Source organism: Meles meles, chromosome 19, assembly GCF_922984935.1.
Source record: "Meles meles chromosome 19, mMelMel3.1 paternal haplotype, whole genome shotgun sequence".
Lineage (NCBI taxonomy): Eukaryota > Metazoa > Chordata > Mammalia > Carnivora > Mustelidae > Meles > Meles meles.
The window spans coordinates 17342368-17361969 of record NC_060084.1 but is presented as its reverse complement, the minus strand read 5'-3'; the positions used below and the strand labels follow the sequence as shown (position 1 = coordinate 17361969).

The 19602-nt window shown below is 45.9% G+C and overlaps 3 protein-coding genes across 4 annotated transcripts in view; 1 reads left to right on the top strand and 2 right to left on the bottom strand.

Annotated features, from left to right (window-relative positions):
* Window positions 1-11349, bottom strand: part of SMPD3 (sphingomyelin phosphodiesterase 3) — an 82019-nt gene extending 70670 nt beyond the window's left edge. For both annotated transcript variants that reach the window (XM_045988143.1, XM_045988141.1), the window contains exon 1: window positions 11192-11349. The gene's annotated coding sequence lies outside the window, so the exon portion shown is untranslated. The remainder of the gene's footprint in view (window positions 1-11191) is intronic.
* The window catches only part of LOC123930500 (myelin-associated neurite-outgrowth inhibitor-like), a 75600-nt gene continuing 67027 nt past the window's right edge, over window positions 11030-19602 (bottom strand). The window contains exons 4-6 of the mRNA XM_045986729.1: window positions 11510-11576; window positions 11192-11357; window positions 11030-11072 (exon numbers count right to left, since the gene is read on the bottom strand). Of these exons, the coding sequence (XP_045842685.1) occupies window positions 11030-11072; window positions 11192-11357; window positions 11510-11576 (276 nt within the window). The remainder of the gene's footprint in view (window positions 11073-11191; window positions 11358-11509; window positions 11577-19602) is intronic.
* The window catches only part of ZFP90 (ZFP90 zinc finger protein), a 98258-nt gene continuing 90147 nt past the window's right edge, over window positions 11492-19602 (top strand). Inside the window, exons 1-3 of the mRNA XM_045989077.1 lie at window positions 11492-11608; window positions 11830-11944; window positions 18396-18556. The gene's annotated coding sequence lies outside the window, so the exon portion shown is untranslated. The remainder of the gene's footprint in view (window positions 11609-11829; window positions 11945-18395; window positions 18557-19602) is intronic.

Below are 19602 nucleotides of genomic sequence, written 5' to 3'. Positions count from 1 at the left end.
CACCTAGAAGGAAACATCATGAGGTGATCATGTTCATTTGCACATTTCCTACGGTGCACAACCTGTTCTGTTTTGGAATTGACTACCCTGCTAAGGATAGGCACCATGTGCCATTCACTTCCATTTCTCCAGTGTCTGGCACAAGGCTTAGCACACAGTAGTGTGAAATGTGGGAGTGAGCAAGCTGTGAACACTTGCTGAGCACCAACTGTGTGCTAGGCCCCGAGCTGGGGGCTGATCACAGGAACATCTAAAAATTGACCCTTGGGGTCAGAATGATCAGGTAAAAGGGACCTGGCTGGTAAAGGTGTACTTTCTGATGCCCAACCACTGGAATCACCCATACCTTTGTTATTGTCATTTTGATTTCCCAATTTGATTTTTTCCTTCAGAAATCACCATTCTTCCCTGTTGTGTTCGGTGTTTGACACACATTAATTGTAACTGGGGTCGGTGGTCACAGGAGCCTTTAACATTCTATTGCCAAGTATTTGTCATTTCTCATTAATGATATGTTTAAAATCCCTAGGCACTTGTTCCTGGATAACTTGTCAAAATCTCTGTGGCCTTGCCGACCTCTTTATTTATCCTCCCAGGACAGTGGAGGGCATCTGGAACCCTAGCATGACTTCCTAGAGAAAACATAGTGCGGCATCACGGTCTCTTTCATTTTCTATCATCTTGCACATCAAAACTCTTTACTCATCAAGGGGCTCTCTCGTGGTGTGAAAGTTCCCTCCCCATTGCCTCACACCCTTCACAGAACTGCAGGGGCCTCTCCCTTCCTGCCTTTGTTTTCCATTGTTATCAGAAGCGTAGCCAGGGAGAGAAATCTGGTGGTCATCAGCGACTGCAGCTATTAGAAAAGATAGCTTTTTCTTCTAACACCCTTGCCCCTGGGAGAATGGGGTCTGGTTTCTAGTTCCTGCAGTTCACAGAGAAACAAGCACCATGAATTCACGATGGCAAATTCAGAAAAATTTCTTTTTGTGAAATGAGCTCTCTGCTGGGGGTGGGGGGCGCTGGCTGGCAGGTGCTGCATCTGAAAAGGACTGCAGGATTTGCAATGACCCTGACTTAGGCCCTCAAAGCAGTCACCCTGGGAGGCAGCTACCCAGGCAGGGGTGTCGCTGAGAAACCATGGCCCAAAGGATAACACTGCCTGCTTCCTAGAGCACATAGAAAAGGACTCAGTCCAGTGGGCAAGGCTTCTGCCTCCTCCCCCACAGAAAAAGTCCTCTTAAGCTTTGTGTCTGAGTTTGAGCACTGCAGCTGTGCTTGGCGTCTGTGTTGCTGGCAGCCCATGCTACCTGTCACTTGACACCAGCAGCGACCTGGTAGCCGACCTTTCCACCCTTCTACTGCCTAGTTCTCTAACACTTGTTAGCCTGATACCCAAGGTTTTCCAAACCCTTCTTTCTAAACATCTATTTCCTACTGAAAACCTCTTCTCCATTTCAGGGCCCCCAGAACACATCATTGGCATTCCCAGCCCTGTTCATTGCCTCATAGTTTTCCTTGCCTTCCTTCTTCACTATACTCACCCCTCAGAGCCTCTCCATATTGTATCCACTCTGGAAGACCAAGCAGAAGACCTCTACACAATTTAATCAATGAATCATCTTGCCCTCTTTCAAAATATTAAGTCACTGGGTTCCTGCCGACCTTGAATCAGGGAGGCAGTGATCACAGTGTTAAGTGAAAGTTTTGCAGTCGAAACCCCTGGGTTGGGGTCCTGGTCCCCGTTCTTACTGCTTGTGTGACCTTGGGCAAATTAAAGTACCTGAGCATTGCTTTCCTCAGCTATAAAATAGAGATAATAATGGTATCTCTCTTGTGCATATAAAGTGCTGAGCACAATGCCTGATGCCCTGTAAGCATTCAATAAAGGAAGGTTAGTATTACTCTAAGAACTTTTGTATAAGTTGTCATGTAATAGCCATAACAGCCCAGGGAAAGTAGGTTTTATGGCCCCAGATGAAAAAAAAAAAATGAGGCTCAGAAAGGTTAAAGCACTTGCCCGAGGCCACACACTGGTGGTGAAGCTGAGATTCAGATTCAGGTCTGTCTGGCTGGGGTCCTTAACTTTAGCCCACTGCCACAGCCAACATGCCTTAATCAGACCTCTTGTGCTTACTTCAGCCCTTCTTCCTTGGTTTCCTCTGCACATTGGCCTCTCTCTTCTCCTCAGCCAGACCCTGGGCTCTTGCAGAGCAAGGTTTATCAAAATGCATCATTCTGTGTTTGTTGAGTGAATGAGAGGGAATGGATGGGTCCCTGAAAGTCATGGATCTCTCAACAGAACCATGAGTGACCCTGCCTCTAGGATCTTCCCCACCTCAATCCCCCACCACTTTGACCCTGGACATCTGACTATGTTGCTCTCCTCCCAGAATACTTCTAGGGATCCCCACGTTTGCTATGTAACTAGTCTGAGTGTTTTCTCTAGAGTCTGACATGCTTTGTTGATGTAAATCTTCACTGACCTTAACACATTTCTTTGGTCCAGAAAGCAAATTTTTGGAAGAGGAATAGGTGTTCAAGGGCAGCAACAATGTTCTCCCTCAGAACTGTACAGCAAGTGGACCCAGAAGAACATGGTCCTCCTGGGGCTACGGTTTCTAGATTTATGTCCCATTTATTTTTAAAGCAAAGCTGTATGTAAACTGCTCTAAACACTAAGGTCAGAATGTCAGAACTTCCGGATAAATATGGCAGAGAACAATGACCATTTTACTGCTTGCTTTACATCCCAGGAAAGAAACCTCACATGTGTTAATGGAACAGAGAGAAGAATATGAAAGATTGTGTAGGATGCCCAAAGTTACTGAGATCCTACATTTTGGTGTAGATGCAATCAGAAGAAACTGTCCTTTCACCCTCCTCAGGGACCAAGCAGAGATGGGGAATGTGGTAATGAAAATGTAGAAAATTCTCTAATTAACCAAAAGTTCCCTATTAAAGAACATCTGAAATTCCATTTCATGAAAGCTACCATTTTTTGAGCATCTACTATGTATGAGGTATTTCATTTGCATTATCTGATTTGGTCCTCCCCACAACCTGCAAGAGAGGTGGTGTTAGCTCCATTTTATAGAGCAGACAACTGACAGTCTTTTATTATTTTTTTAAGATTTTATTTTTAAAAAATCTCTACACCCAAAATGAGGCTTGAACCCACAACCCTGAGATCAAGAGTTGCACACTCCACCAGCTGAGCCAACAAGGTGCCACAACAGCGTCTTGATCAAGGCCAGTGGATAGCAGAGTGGCTTTGACCTCACATACGCCTGATTACTATCCAGGATCTTTCTCCTAGAGCTTCAGGCTTATATTTCCCTGAGGAATCTTGGAGTCAAAGAGAGAGCTTTTGGGTCATCTGTTACAAGTATACTTTGATCATCTTCTTCCTCAACTTATTTAGCAGGGGTCAAGACCTGGGCGTAATGCAGTTAGCTAATTTGTTTATCCATTGTATGCTTATTTAAATGGCTTGAAATCTTTCCTCACTATCATTATCTGCCAGAAAATTGGGGCCACATCAAGGTAATTCATGAGCTTATCCTGAGCAAGTATTTTCTTTTCTTTTTTTTGTGCAAGTATTTTCAATCATGTTTTAACTAGTAGTAAATCTTTTCCTTCATTTATCTGAAAATTGTCTGCTTGTTCTCCTTCCTGTTGTCCCTGTCTTATACGATTCTATACGCCCCTTCTGATAGTAACAATAGCTAATATTAACTGAGCACTCACTACGTATCAGCCACTGTTCTAAGTGATTTTACTCAATCAAGGAGGTAGGCTCTGTTACCATCCTCATTTTACAGGTGAGGAAATGGAAGCACAGAGAGACTGATCAGTTTGTCCAAGGTCACACAGCCCAAGAGGAAGAGCTAGTATTTATCTCAGGCTGACTGATTATAGAACATACTTTGCTAAATGACTTAGTTTGTAAAGAATATTTCCTCCTAAGTGGAAGCACTCTAGAACAGCGTCATTCAGTAGAAATATGAGCTATAAATGCAAGTCACATATATAATTATAAATTTTCTAGTAGACACATTAAAAAAGTAAAAAGAAACAAGTGAAATTAATTTTAATATATTTTATTTAACCCAATATATCCAAAATATTATTTCAACTTATAATGTTCTCATTATTAATGAGCTATTTTATATTCTTTTTCATACTAATTTTTCAAAATTGGGTGTATATTTTATACTTATAGTTCATTTCAGTTTAGATTAGCCACATATCAAGTGCTCAATAGCTACATGTGGTTTGAATAACATGGATATAAATGGGCATTCTTCTTTCCATATTTCATCTATGATTTGTTTCTATTTCCACTTTAACTTTTGCATTAAGATTAGACCAACGGGGGCCTGGGTGGCTCAGTGGGTTAAAGCCTCTACCTTCAGCTCAGGTCATGATCCCGGGGTCCTGAGATCCAGACCCGCAGCGGGCTCTCTGCGCAGCGGGGAGCCTGCTTCCCCATTCTCTGCCTGCTTCTCTGCCTACTTGTGATCTCTGTCAAATAAATAAATAAAATCTTTTTAAAAATTAAAAAAAAAAGATTAGACCCAAGAAACCTATGTTAATGAAAACATACCCTTTGGATAATTTGGTGAACAGAGCATCAGTTGAGTACAGTGGAGAGAATTTAGGAATTACTAAATTACCAAACCTGGGATTACTAAATTTAGGAATTACTAAAACCTGGGTTCTAATACTCATCTTTGCCACTACTGGGCTGTGTGGGGCCAGTGGCAAACATCAATTTCCTTCAGTCTCTTTCCTCATGTTAAAGAAGAGATGGTGGTTTATGATTATTAAGGTTCTTCCCATTTCTACAAACTCTTTCTGCTTGTCAGGGGTTGTGCATCTGCTTCCACTTTCCATTCAAGATTCCTGTACGAAAGAGCTTATCCCAAGTTGGGGACTACATTCACTATGCCCAGCTCTGTGCCTGGCACATTGCAGACACAGGAATGTTTGTTGAATGAATAAAAATCCTGTTCTTTGAGGGACCCGTGAGTTTCCCAGTTTTTTGCCAGAATGCCTATAGCAGCCTTAATAATTAATTATACTTTTATTTACTTTCTCATATTGGCATAAAATCTTGATGATCTAAGTTCTCTGAAGGGTCAAAGCCAGAATTAAAAGCCATTTCCTGATCCTGTTAGCAAAGGAGATGGTGCTCAGCTGTAGGCATGGCTTCCTAAAGACCCCCGCAAATAGCTTTTTTCTTAATACATGCTGTTCTGATGTTGAAGAGAGTTAATTAATGAATCTAAATAAGAAAACAATCAAATCTGTCTGCGGTCATATGAGTCAGAGCAGACCCAGATGGGGACCCAGGTCCTTGGCCTGCAGGTGCACTCAGGAAAAGCAATAGCAGCCTTGTTCCATGCATCAGAGTCTTGCAAAGCCTCAACCTGGAAGGGAGAAGGAATTACTCAAAATGGACTGGAGACCCAGCCTCATAGGAGGCATTTTCCTAAAAGGTGAGGCCCCCTACCTGTGCATTGTGCAGACTGAGATCGAGAGAGGAGAAAAAGCAAGTCTATTCCTCCTCTCCTCTCTTTAGACACCTAAACAAGAGCTACTGAATGGGGAGTTCTCAGGCACAGGGCTCTTGTGTGTGTGACAAGACTGGGACAGTTGGCACTGCCACCCTGGCAGGACCATAGGACATGTGGCCTAAAGCATATCAAGCCCCAAACCTGCCTACCTGCAGGAGTCCTGAAGCAACACATGAAGGCAGAACAATGGTTATGATGACATGAAGGCAGGAATGTGATGAATCCCTGAGATTAGCTGTGGCTCACAACAATGCAAACTTTTCTTTTGGTGTTAGAGACTTTGCTGTAAAAACGTGAGACTGGCAATAGGGAGAAGGAGTCTTTTATATCCAAGTGTCCCTCAGCACTGGAACAGGACCATAGCAAATAAAGATAAGCCCTATTTCTTTGGCTCTACATGTACTCTGTGAAATAGTATCAGCCTCCTCATTGTTCCCCCATTCTTGCAGATTATTAAAAATACATTTTGCTGCCATCCTTGATTGGCTTCTTGTGAAATTCTTCCACTCTGGAAAGAAAACCCTGGGATGCTGGCCATGAGGGTCATTATACTCCCCTTTCTCCTCCTTGGTGATCAAGTGCAGGTATCCTTGTGTCAGGATAATATGTAAAGTGTTGTGGTAATATCCCTGATGCATCCGAAAGGACTCTTTATGGTTTATGTCTGAATCTTTGTTGGTCCCCAATCCACTCCTCTAAAACTTGGTTAGAATCTCATATAGGACAGTTTAAAACTTCAATTTGGCTTCAACAATAACAGTAGGAAAAAATAGTGGTAAGAGGAGGCTCTGGAGTTTCAGAGATCTGGGTTGGAATCTAAACTCTGTTCCTTCTGATCTCTGTAAGCATGGGCAAGCCCTTTTCCTCTCCAAGCTCTATTTCCTCATCTTGAAAGTGGAAACACCACCACCACCTACCTCATAGGACTGTGAGGATTAAATACATTCTCACATGTGAAAAGCCTGACTCAGAAATGTTTCCTCTTATTATTAGCTTGTAATTCTTTAAATAGGGTTTGCCAGTGGGTTCATTTGAAGCGATGCAATAAAGGTCTCTACAGCTCTGTTTCTTCCTCTTTCTTTCTGGGATGAGCTTTGGGGGAAATCCTCGCAGAGGCCATGGTCCTCTGAGCTTGCTTCTACTCCATGCCCTAAATCCTGCCTTCTCACTGGAGGGGTTGAACTAGTGCTCCAGAACCTTGGACAGTTCCTCTCCTTTCTGCTTGCCGGCAGCCTAAAGCAATGGCAGGGATTTGGGGGATTTCCTCAGAAAGACTGCATTAGTCCTTGGATTTAGGAATCCCAAGGGCTTCATTCTCACTCCCAGCATGCATGCTATTTTCTTGCATCCTCAGATTCTTCAACACAACCAGCTCTCCTGGAAAAATTCTGAGGAGCCTCTCCTCAGAAACTTGTTAACTACACCCATAAGATTTACTAAATCTTCACCCCCTTTCCGTCTCTCCTGTGAACTCCAAGGATTTTTTTGAGCCCAAGAACAGAAACACCACCCACGTCTTCCTGTATCTGCTGATATTTAATTTGTTTGGCTTCTGTACAAGGATTAAACAGTCTTGATTAACTTCAAGTGAAAGTAATAATGTATGAGCATGAAGAAAGGTTTTACAAGACAAAGAGATTCAGGTATGAATTAAAAGAAACATAAAATAATGTTATTGCCTGTAGGTGATGTTAGGCACCATTCTCTAATCAGAATAAGCAGGTGGTTCAATTTATGAGATAATTTAGCTTTTCACTCTCTAATGCAGAACACAACACACATATGCAGTCACCTTCTGAACAGGCGAGGAAGAGATTAAGTCCTATTTTTACTTTATGATACTGAGTCACATAGTTCAATGCAAATCACATGGATGCCAAAGTAGGAACAATACCAGGTATTTAAATACCGCCTTTCCTTTGAGGAGCTCTAAAGATTTTGTGGCTGTGTGAAATCCCTTCAGAGCAATTCTGGGAGAAGAGACGCATGTCACCAGATGAGGATTTAAGACAGAGCATGTTTCATCCATCTCTCTACTCCCATTGCTAGGTCTAGAAGAGCCAGTGTTTGCCAGTCCTGTGCACTTAGTAATAGCCTCCTGAGTTCTGCATTTTCTGGGCCATACTGCCAACCAGTAAAAGAAGGCTTATCTTTGAAAATATGTTATTGACTGATAATGAGGAAGAGAGGAGGATAAACTGTAATAAGAAAAGGGGGTGGGAATCATAGTGAGAGAGGAAGAGATAAGAATGATGCCTAAAACACCCTGAGCTTGGTAAGTATTTTCTACACATTTTCCTCACAAACAGATTTGAGGTCCACCTCTGGACAGAAACTTCGACAAAGACATTCTGGCTCTCGGGGCGCCTGGGTGGCTCAGTGGGTTAAGCCGCTGCCTTCGGCTCAGGTCATGATCTCGGGATCCTGGGATTGAGTCCTGCATCGGGCTCTCTGCTCGGCGGAGAGCCTGCTTCCCTTCCTCTCTCTCTGCCTGCCTCTCTTGTGATTTCTCTCTGTCAAATAAATAAAATCTTTTAAAAAAAAAAGACATTCTGGCTCTCTTTAAATACTTCTTCCCACTTCTTTAAAAAAATATTTTATTTATTTGACAGAGAAAGAGAGAGAGCACGAGCATGCAAATGAGAGAGCACAAGCAAGGGGAGCAGCAGAGGGAGAGGGAGAAGCAGGCTCCCTGCATGGGATTCAATTCCAGGACCCTGGGATTGTGACCTGAGCCAAAAGCAGATGGTTAACCCACTGAGACACCCAGGTATCCCCTTAAATATTTCTATATGGGCAAGGGCAGTGGAGTTCTACTGCTTGAACTAGTTTGGAGGAACTGCCATCAAGAATATCAACCTAGGATTCCAAGGGCAGACAAGGAGCCCCAAAATAAAAGGGTTTGTGGTTTTTACCTGACATTGCCCATACCCACCCTGAACCTCCACACTATGGAGGAGCATTAGTTGTAAAATTACTACTTTCCTCAGTAGAGGTCGCTGTGGGTACTGGCAGTGGATACTTGCAGAGACTGGGCCAGGCAGGGCTGGGCTGGATGGTGGCTCTACAGTCTGGTAACTGCTCTTCGTATGGTTGCACTGACAATGGTCTAGTCCCTCATCCTATGGGAAGGGGTTCTCTGGTGGGGATTATCTCAAAGCCACACAACACCTTTGCTATAAAAGTACTATGAAATTGAGGTCACTTGCTGGGAATGGGTTTGTCTGGGAGGGCTGTCCTTATCCTGTAGGGGTGTCCCCTCATAGTGGTATCTCTGTGTCTCACCTGTGTTCTGCGAGTATACCTTGTATTACTGAGAGGCCACTTGCAACTGACCAGCAGCCTCAGATATATGGCCCTTCCAGACATGAAGGCCAAATTGACAAAACTTGCCTTGCCACAAAATCTTGCACCCACATCATAAGGGACTGTGATGATGAGCACCCCAAGCCCCACCTGGAAGCCCATGTGGAGGGGTGGGGTGGAATTCTGGGCCCCAGGGCAGCCCATTACAGCAGGTTAAGATTTCTGAGGGATGGGAAGGGCCGGGCAGGGGTACCAGATGTTAGGGTCAGACCTGAGACCCCAGAAAGGCTGAGGAGGGCTCCACATACTTGTGAGGTCCTATCTTCTAAGCCACACCCAAGTATGCAGGCTAGGCCCAAGGTAGCCTGAAGCTACCCTCATCCCTAGGGCACCCACTGCGGCCCTACGCTATTACCGTGGCTTTAGAGTGGAAGGGGCTACCATCCTGCCCCCACCCCCAACATCTAAGGTCAGCAGTAAGTGGTTCTCTTCTCACAGGCACATACAGCTAGATTCACAAGCTCACCATGACACACATATGAACACTGGAGCACACACAGGCACATTCACCCAGTCATACACATTCACACACTCTGACCCACATCATCACCCATGCAAACACACGGTGACACAAACACACTCAAACCTCGGAGTCAAACTTGACCTAATATGGTTGATGGGGCGTGGGGGCATCATCCAGTCAGGATGCCCCTCCAGACCGTGCCCACTTAGGTCTCCTCAATCCTGGGACCTTCCTCTCCAGGTGGAGCCGCCGGCCTGTCCGTTTCCTCGTGATCACAGGTCTTGAATGTCCCCCAGAAGGGACCCTGATTACCATCGCACAACAGGCATCCTGGGGTGCCGGGCCGGCGTAGGGGGTGGTGTGCCGGAAAGAAGGGTGCGGGGCATAGTACCCAGCCAGGGCGCAGCCGCCTCCTCCCTCGGGATTTTCCATCCGGGCTCGCGCAGGCCCGAGAGGAGCGAGCGAGCGCGCTTTGTCTCCCGCCCGGCTCCTGGCATGTTTCCGCGGAAGCTCTCTGCGCCGCGCCCGGAGCCCCCCCCTTCCCTGGCCGCGCCCCCCGCCCAGCGGGTGGCGCAGGCCCGCCAGTGCTGCGACCGCCGCTTTGTCCTACGGAGGATGCTTGGGCAGAGCGCAAAAGCACGGTTCCCTAAGCGGCCGCCGCGCGCCCTGGAAGCAGGTTTCGGTAGCCAGATCTGGGGCGCTCCCAGCGTGAGATCTAGCAGCCCCAAAGGTCTGGAGGCTCAGGGGGCATTTGCCCCGAGCTTCGGACTGCTAGAGAAGGGACCCACCCCGTCCCGCCCGCACATGCACATCCACGTCTGGCTGCCGCGGTGCAGAAGCCGGGTCGCCGGGCGGGGCGGGACGGGGCGGGGCAGGGAGGGTCGTCTCCACTTTTGGCCCCTGGCCTGGATCCAGGTAGAGAGGGCCTAGGAGGTAAGGCTCAGGTAGGGAGAGGTCGGGAGGATTCCCTCCACCCCTCTTAGTTTCCCCCCACCGCATATCCACACCCAAGCCACTCGGACCTCAGGCGAGGGGCCCTGAGCATGGAGAAGCCCCAAGAATCCGTCAGTACCGTCCTGTGCCGGGGACTTCAAGCACGGTGGGGAGGGGTCTCCCGGTTTTAGCTCCTCACATCCCAACCCCCTCCCCCCAGTAACCTAGGCGGGTCCAAGTGGGAGGGGGAAGAGTCCCCTGTCTCCATCACCATCCCGTTTCTCCTCTTCACAAAAAGCTAGGTTTCAGGAAAGGGGTGGGCACGGAAAGGATCTTTCTGACATCCCGAACAGCCCCTCCTCAATAAGCCCAGGAGGTCTGAGCGGAGGAGGAGGAGTCCCCCGGTCTCATCCATCACACCCAGACTCCCTTTGTAACCTCAAGCAGTACATGTGTTATGGGGAAGGGTCTCCCTGCCTCTGAACCTTTCATCCCGTAACACTCCCTCCCATTCTCAATAATCCAAGCAGCCTCGTTTTCAGGCACGGGGGTGGGGGAAGACTCCAGGCTCCTCAACGCTCTCTCAGTAGCGGGGAGGGGGGGTTCCCCCAGCCTTTGCCCCTCACACACTCTCTCACACTGCCCCTCTACCATAAAACAAAAACTAACCCAAGCTGCTTTGACTTCAGGCGCTGGGCCACAGGGAGGCCCTCGAGGAGTCAGCAGCTCTGCGGGACAGATGGTCTTGTAGGTGGTGAGGAGAGGTCCCATTAACTCCCCAGGCCCCCTCATATCTCAGTTCACCCCCCCCCCCCCATAAAACAAAAGCGAACCCAGCAGCACCGACCTCAAAGAGGAGGGAGGGCTGTCAGCGCTCGGTAGCGCAACCAGCTCCTCCGGGCTCCTCACTGCCCCGGCTTTCCCGCGGTGGCCCTCGCGGTGCTGTCGGCGGCGGCAGCGGCGGCAACAGCGACCACGACTCTCGCGTCCGGAGCCTCCCTCGGACTCAGCACCTGGAGCGGCGAACAGCTCCGCGCCTCATTCCGCTGACTCCGCCTCCCCTGCCCCGCCGTAGCCAATGGCGATCCTAGCCCCGCCCAGGAGGCCGCCCACTGGGGGGGGTGCCTTCTCCTCTCTCTTCCCCCCAGCCCCTGGGTTCTCCGACTCTTCGTCGTGACCGCGTCCCCCTGAGACTGCCGGAGTTTTTCCACAGCCCTCTGGAACTCGTAGTCCTTTAAGAACGCGGAGGGGGCTTATGTTGAGGGTGGGTAACCGAAGGTGGACTGCATTTCCCAGGATGCATGAAGAAACTGAGGCCCTGAGGAGGGCGGGAGGACTGTTTCCATAGCAAAGGCGGCTGGTTGGGGATGGCTGACAGAGAAATGGGGCAGGCCGCGGTACCCTCGGATTGTGCGTGATTTCGGACAGCCTCTTGGGAGGCCGTTTCGATTTTTTTTTTTTCTTTCTCCTCGATACCCACCAGAGGACTCTGGGCCTCAGTTTTCCTATCTGAGAAGAAGGGCGTGGATCCGTACCCCTGCCCACAGTCCGCAGTGATGGGGCAAACCGAGGTCGAGCCGATTTGGTTTGCCCAGCAAAGGTGAGAGAGGACGGAGGAGACCTGTGGCTTCAGAGTGTGGCCTTCCGACTTTATCCCTTTATATTTGTCTCGACGTAGCATAGAGGAGCGCTTTACTTTAGGTCATATCCCTTGAGCCGTCAAGGAGGCCTTATCCTGTCTTCCCCTCCCGAACTCTTCGCCTCGGTCCACCAGCCCTGATACGGCAGCATTTCCCCTACGGTAGCCAGAGGGCGCTACTCAGGCTTCCCATTGCCTATGGAATCGAGCCCACACTCCTCTCAACATTGCTCTAAAAGCCCTTCTAAATATGGTGACCCCCTCTTCCTGCAACATTCTGAACTTCTTTGGTAGCTGAGAGGCCTTAACCACCCGTTTTCTCTAGCTGTTGTGGTTCCTTCCACCCTTGTACTCGACTCACTCTTCACACTCTTCAAGCCCCAGCTTAAACGTTGCTTCGTCCGTGAAGCCTTCCTAGATATCCCACTCCATATTAGGTACCCCACCTTGTGTGTGAGCCGCGCCCTCTACTTCCCCTATTCTACTTGCGTGTTTATGTATCCATCTTCCACATTAGATTGTAAGATCTACAGGACAGAGGTCAATTGAACAGTAATTGAATTTTACTCCTAAGGTTGCACATTTCCCATTGCTGAAAGCGTTCAACTAGAGGGATGACACCCCAGTGAGGAAATGTTTATGCCATTCATACAGTGGATTGGAATTTTGCTTGAATGCTTTGGGAGCCCTTAACAATCCTGTGACGCTGGGGATTGATAGCTTCGTGCCAATCATTACTTGGAAGTCTTGTCAATTCTCCCTAAATGTCATCAGTTCTTCATGTTCCTCTATTTCTAGCTGTTTGCCCTTCTCCTTTCTGTGCCTAAATTCCCTACCTCCCACTCCCTTTCTGAGAAGGATCTTCTGCCCCTGTCAGTTATGTAGTAATGACAGTCTGAGATCCCTGCCCTTCTTTCAGTTCTCTGCTCAGCATCATAGGGCCCTGGTGGTGATGTCCCCCCTTGCTAGTTAATGTTTTGTTGTTGTGTTGTTGTTATTGTTATTTTTCTGGATCTTTTCCCACTCAGGGCTCTGGTGTTAGCCAGATGGTCCAATTAATCGCACACATGCTTCATATGTCACCCCATCCAGACTTTTGGGTGTATTTCAGCTAAAGCATTCTTGGGAGAAATCCTTAATATATGGGTATAATTAATTCATGGCCAAAGAAATGACCAGGGGGACTGTTACCCTGAACCTGATTCAAACCAAAGAGACAGATCCCGAAGAAAATAAACCCTGTCATCCTTGAGGTGATGACATCCACAGAGGGAAGACTAGGATGGGGGAGTGAGTAAAAGGGATTATATTTGGGGAAGAACTAACAGGAAGTCTAAGAGGCATGGCAAAGAGGCTTTGATCCAGGCTAAATCATGAGGGAAGGCCACCAAAGCTGGGTAAACAGATGAGGCCTCATTACTGAAGATGAGAAAACTATAAGGAGGCAGGGGGAAATGGAATTTGTGCTGACAAAGAGTGTATAATTCTGTGGATGCAGTGAAAGTAGAGGTTGTTGGTAAACAGGTGGGAGAAGACTAGACCACAGGGTGGGCATCAACAGAACTTTGGCAGAGTATCAACAGAAGGCTAGCAGAGAAGACTGCCTGGAGCTATACTTGAAACTCTGAAGGTCACCTTAGCACTTACTGTTGCAAATAGTGAAAAAGCCAGGGTACCATGATTCTTCCAGAAAGCAGGAACTAAAATAGCATTGGTCCAGCCAAGTAGAGTAAGGAAAGCTGAGTTCTAATTCTGACTTCGGCTGTGATTAGAAGTGTGACCCTGAGCTGGACCTGATTCTTCAGTTGTAAAATGCTACTTATTGGTGTTAGGGAGCAGCTAGTAAGATAGAGGTGGGGGAATCCAAACCCATTTACTAGCTGTGTGACCTTGCACAAACTACATTTTCAGATGTGTAGTTTGCTTTATTTGACTGTGTTGTAATAGGTAAGTGAAATGCCTTATGTAAAGCACTTCACAAAATTAGGCATTTTAACAAATGTGCTTCATCTTGGATTATCAGAAATTGGTTTGACCCTGAATAAACAAGCATGAGGTAATGTCCTGGGTAATCTGGGTTCAAATTTCCATTTTCTTATTTGTTGTATCATTTTGGTCAGGCATATGCTCAATATATTTGTTTCATCGTTTTTTAAAGGGTGGCTTTAGAGCAGAGAAGCCTAAGAGAATGGAATTCTAGCTGCTTGGAAGTTAGAGTTATACAGGATTCCAGGGGAACATTAAGTTAGTCTCCTACCTTGTTAAAGGGGAAAGAAAGTGAAGTTCCATAAGTCTTTTAAGTAATGAGGGGATTAACTGGAATGTTGAATCTCAGACTTGGGGTTTGAGTGATTAGCCCAGTCTGGGTGTTGAAGAGCCTAGAATACTAGGCTAGTATCCTATAGCTTTATTCTAAAAATAATGAAAGTTTTTAAGGATAGATGCATTTTGAAAAGGTCTAGGGCCCATGTGGAGAATGGACAGAAGATGAGGCTAGGATGTAGTTTAGAAGCTGCTGTGGTGACCCAGCACAGCATCTCTGAAGATAGAAAAGAGAGGGAAGATCTGAGATATATTAAGGAAGTAAATAGTCAGAGAACTTTGTGAGTGATGAGCTGAGGGCACAGAGGAGAGTGTGAGTCAAAGATGATGCCCAGATGTCTGTCTTGGGAAACTGGGTAGATGGATGGTGGTATTTTACCCTGAGGTGAGGAATAGCTAAAGAGCAGGTGGGTTTCAGGTGAGCAGGAGACATCCAGGTGAGATGTCCAGTAGGTGATTTGGAGCTTGGCTTGGGAGAATGCCTTAATATTTGGAAATTCATGGCCAGAGAAGAGATAACCAGAGGGACTATTATCCTAACACTAATTAAGACCAAAAAGATCCTGAGAGCTGGTCATCCTTGAGAGATGTGATCCAGAAAAAGAATCTTAAATTATCAACTTATGAGCATATACATCATAATCAAAGCCATGGGAATGGATGAAATTCTTCACTAGAGAGGGTCAATGAGAAAACCAGAATCCCTTGGGAAATACCAGTGTAGCTAACTCTTGGGAATTTTTTTAAAAATATTTATTTATTTATTTATTTGACAGAGAGAGACATAGCGAGAGGGAACACAAAGGGAACACAAAGGGAACACAAGCAGAGGGTGTGGGAGAGGGAGATGCAGGCTTCCCACTGAAGAGGGAGCCCAATGCGGGGCTTGATCTCAGGACCCTGGGATCATGAGCTGAGCTGAAGGCAGACACTTAATGACTGAGCCACCCAGGTGCCCCTTGGGAATGGTTTTGAAGGGGAGGAGGTAGAAAACCAGAAAGGGTATAGAGTTGAGAGACAATTTCGTTTTAAGTTGGGAGAGATTAAGTACATTGAAAAATGCTGATGGGGAAAAGCCAGTGGAGGGGCAATTGAGGATAAAGGAAGGGAAGTGTTGAAGGATAGAGTGAGGTCAGCAAGAGGGTGGGAGGTGGTGGGGTTCAGAGGCAGTCTCAAGCAGTCTCAGGCCACTTTTCCTTTAATATGGGAAGGGGAGTTGGAGATGCAGGTAGGTTGCAGGTCACTAGGTAGATAGTTGAGAGGTGGGCTCAGGAAAGGGAGGCATTTCATACCCAGTGGCCATTATTTCTCACGTGATGTCAGAGACAAGGATATCTGCTCAGCATGACGAAATGGGATGGAATGGAAATCTTGGAAAAAAGAGTGAAAATATTCAAAATAGCTGCTGTGGAAAAGCGAAGGGAAAGCTAATAGCAGCCCTCAGGCTCCACAGAGCAGTGGTGAGGGCCTGCTGAGGTTGAAGGCAACGGGTTTGTGGTGGGCAACTAATTTGTAGGGTTGTAGGCTTTCTTCAGCTTCCTGTCAGCCTTGAGATAGGTATGGAGAAGACTGTTGGTGAGGCTGACCCAGGCCTTGGCTTTGCTGGAAAGCAAGAAAGTTGGAGATATTGACAAGAGAGGTAGAAGTGCTGGTCTACCAAGAGGAAGGGGGTGAAGCAAGGATAGAGTGGGCAGATGAGAGGGGTGGGGTTCTCAGTGTAGTGAGAAGATAGATGTGATGGGTGGGAAGGATGAGCAGGGAGGGCAGGCAGTGCTGAGTAGAAGGAAAGGAACTCTGGTCAAGGGCACTGGCAAGGTGGTTGGAATGGACAGAGGATTGTCAGGGGAAAGCATTGAAAGGCAATTTTGTAGGTCATTAGTGGATCTCCCAGAAAGATGGATGCTTTGAAGGAGAGAGGAACCCCAGTAGCCCTGTGTCAAACTGTGTAGTGAGTGGGAAGGTAACAGATGGTAAGGAAGAGGGAGAGGGTGCAGAGACCTCTGACATGAGTGTCACAGAAATCAAGATGTTGCGGAGCCAAGAAAAAGCCCTCTTACCCTCATAAGAGTCATGAGCTTTCTTATACATATTCATGGAAATATCTCAACATCATCTACACGTGATCAGTTTTATACATACGTGAAACTCAGAATGTCTAGGAATAAACGAAATCAAAAAAGAGTTCTAGATTTCATGGTGAAGTTGTAACAACCAAGTTCCTGCAATTTACATTTTGGTATAGTGTGTAGATTTGAGTATGTGCATACCAACTAGAGAATGTGTTTAAGAATTTTGCAAATTTCATTTCTTAGCAACGATTTGTTTTCTCAGTTTAGAACATAAATTAGAGAACTTGTGTTGATTTTTTTTTCAAATGTAGAGCTTAGAGCTTAATTCATGCCTTTGAAATGCCATGAATTTGAAATGCAGCCATTTTCCTTTCTGTATCCTTGAAAAGGATTACAAAGATTTTATTAGTTTTTCAGATAATCTTGCCAGCACACGCAGACTTTCCACAAGGGTCTCCTGTCAGTAATGTTGGGTTTGTGAGTGATGCTTTAGGAGTGTTGTATGTGAGCTATGTAAGACAAGTCAAATAAGCAGGCAGCTTTAAGATTTTCCAAACAGCAGCTCAGTTTACAATTATGGGAGTTAATATAGAATATGAAATGTGCCTAAATGTTAATTGAGAAAAACGATCTTCATGACTTTTGAAGAAAAAAAATGACAAAATCAGTTAATTGCATTGAGCAATCTTTGTCTTAAAAAAAAACAAACCCAATGTTGGGACATCTGGGTGGATCAGTTAGTTAAGTGACTGCCTTTGGCTCAGGTCATGATCTCAGGATCCTGGGATTGAGGCCTACATTGGGCTTCTTGCTTGGCAGGGAACCTGCTTCTCCCTCCGCCTGCTGCTCCCCCTGCTTGTGCTCTCTCTCTTTCTCTCTCTGATACATAAGTAAGTAAATAAATAAATAAATCATTAAAAAATAAAAGAATAACACATCATCCCTAGTATATAGTATAATCCTAACATCTTTTTGTTTTTCCACACTACAGTCTACATGTAGGACACGTGTATATATATAGCCTTGCATATCTTTCATATTCTGGAAATCATAGTTTTAGATGTTTGAGATCTTTTTTTAACATAAAATATAATAAGCATTTTCTCTTGCTAAGATTGAATTCATTTTTCAATTGTTCATTCATTCTTTCATCAAATATTTAATGAGCTGTTTTTGTGTTCCAGACAGAGCTGGATCTATAGTGGTAAACAGGGTGCAGGACTTGCCCTCAAGGAGCAAAGATTCTTTATAAACACCATCTGTAATGATTGCCTAATATTCCCTCAAAACCATACTGTACTTAATCTCCTCCCTGTTTAAGGCTTACTGTTTATTATAAATAATGATACAATGAATATTTCCAAGTTTATAGCAGTTACCTTCAAATTGTTCCTTAAGGTAAATTACTAAGCGAACAGTTACTGAATTGAAGGATTAAAACTAATTTCGGTGGCAAAAACAATGAATACTGTTACGCTGAAAAAATAAATAATTAAAATTAAAAAAAAAACAACAACTAATTTCGGTGTTTTGATACTCTTTGCCACATTGATTTCCAAAAAAGTGGTACCTATTTTACCCTGTCACCAGTATGAATGTTCCAACTTTATCACAGGCTTTCCAGCATTAGACATTCCTGTTTTGCCTAATGAATAAAATGATTCTTTTTATTTTTGCATGTAATTGATATCTAGTAAAAGTGCCCATTTTTTCTTTCTTTGTCTCTTCTTCCCTCCCTCCCTCCCTCCCTTCTTTCCCTCCTCCCTTTCTCCCTCCCTCCCTCCCTTCCTTCCTTCCTTCCATCATTGGCTAATTTGCTAGGTCCCTAGGAGGTTCTTGGAGGTCCATTGTCCTATCTTGGGGATCATGCCTGATGTTAAGCACACATTGGAGGCTTATAACATCTTAGAGTTGCAAGGGATTGCAGTCATCATCTCGCTCAACTCTCCAGCCTCTGTTTGCATATCCCTGGCAATGGAGACTTTACAGTCTCATGGGGACGTCTGTCTTGTTTTTGCCAGGCTCTACAGGTGTTGAGGTGGCAGTGGGTCCCAATGTCTCCCACATGACCCCAGTTCTGTTCGTGAAGCAGCAGAGCCCACCCGCCAGATGGTACGGAAACTCTCTTCTTTGGCTGCCCATCTCTGCAAATACATGGCCAGACTAGAATGTTCAATCCCAGGTAAGTCTGGCAGGCCCAGAGGCCAAGGCACTGTCCCGCCCATAAGTCTCTACAGTGGTATGTCATCAGCCTCAGCAGCTGGTTCATATGAAGTTTAAAATTGGTTGAGATTGTAAGACGTTCTTTAAGTGACCTGTAGCCCAACCTAGTTCCTTACCTCACACTTCTTGAAAACAAGACTTTGCTTTTCTCCCTATTTTGTATCTGTGTGTTGGTAGGGAAGCTGCCTGGGTCACACTCCTGCTGTCTAAAATTGGGATAATAGGAGTCATTCTGACAACTTCATGTGTCAGTGTGATGACTGAGTATAATGCAAAGTTGGACATTTGTCACTCACTTTGGCTGCCTGGCATCTGAGCCTTCTCCCTGTGCTTGAGGAATCTTAATCCTCATAAGGTGGAGGCATCTTCCTTTACAGCTAAGACATGGACATCTGCTTGAGGCTCAGGCTTCCCTGTCAGACAGGCCCCCTCCTCATGCCACACCTCACTGATTGTGAATTGGAAGCCAGTGATGGCAAAGGAGTAGGGTCTGCTCCGCAAACTTGCCAGCTTTGATGGGTGCGGTCTCAGTTTCCAGTGACAGCAGCTTCCCGCAGCACCCAGGTTGTGGGTATCTGTGGTGTAGGTGGCAGGGGTGGATTCCAGACTCAGGGGCCGCAATGATGTAAGACTACTGTCGAATCGGGGTTTAGGGCATTGTTTCTGACTGTGTGCTTCTAAGCCTGATGTTCTACCGTCTTGGAGATTTTGTGAACTACTCACTGTCTTTTAATTTGTGTCCTTTACTGTGCACATCAGTTAAAATTAGTAACTCTTGCTTACAACTAAAAATCCTAACCAATACATTCAGGATATGAAAAGTGTGTTGGGAAGTGCTAAGCACCACACACATAGAAGATATTATTGTTTGGGATTCTGATTCATAAGTAGTGGGTGTGAGGGGAGTGGGGGAGGTAGGCCTCAACTCTGTACCTGCTGAGAGTTCAAACAGGTCTAGGCATGCCTGGAAATTTGGCAGGTGGGAGGGTTTGATGGCAGGAACTT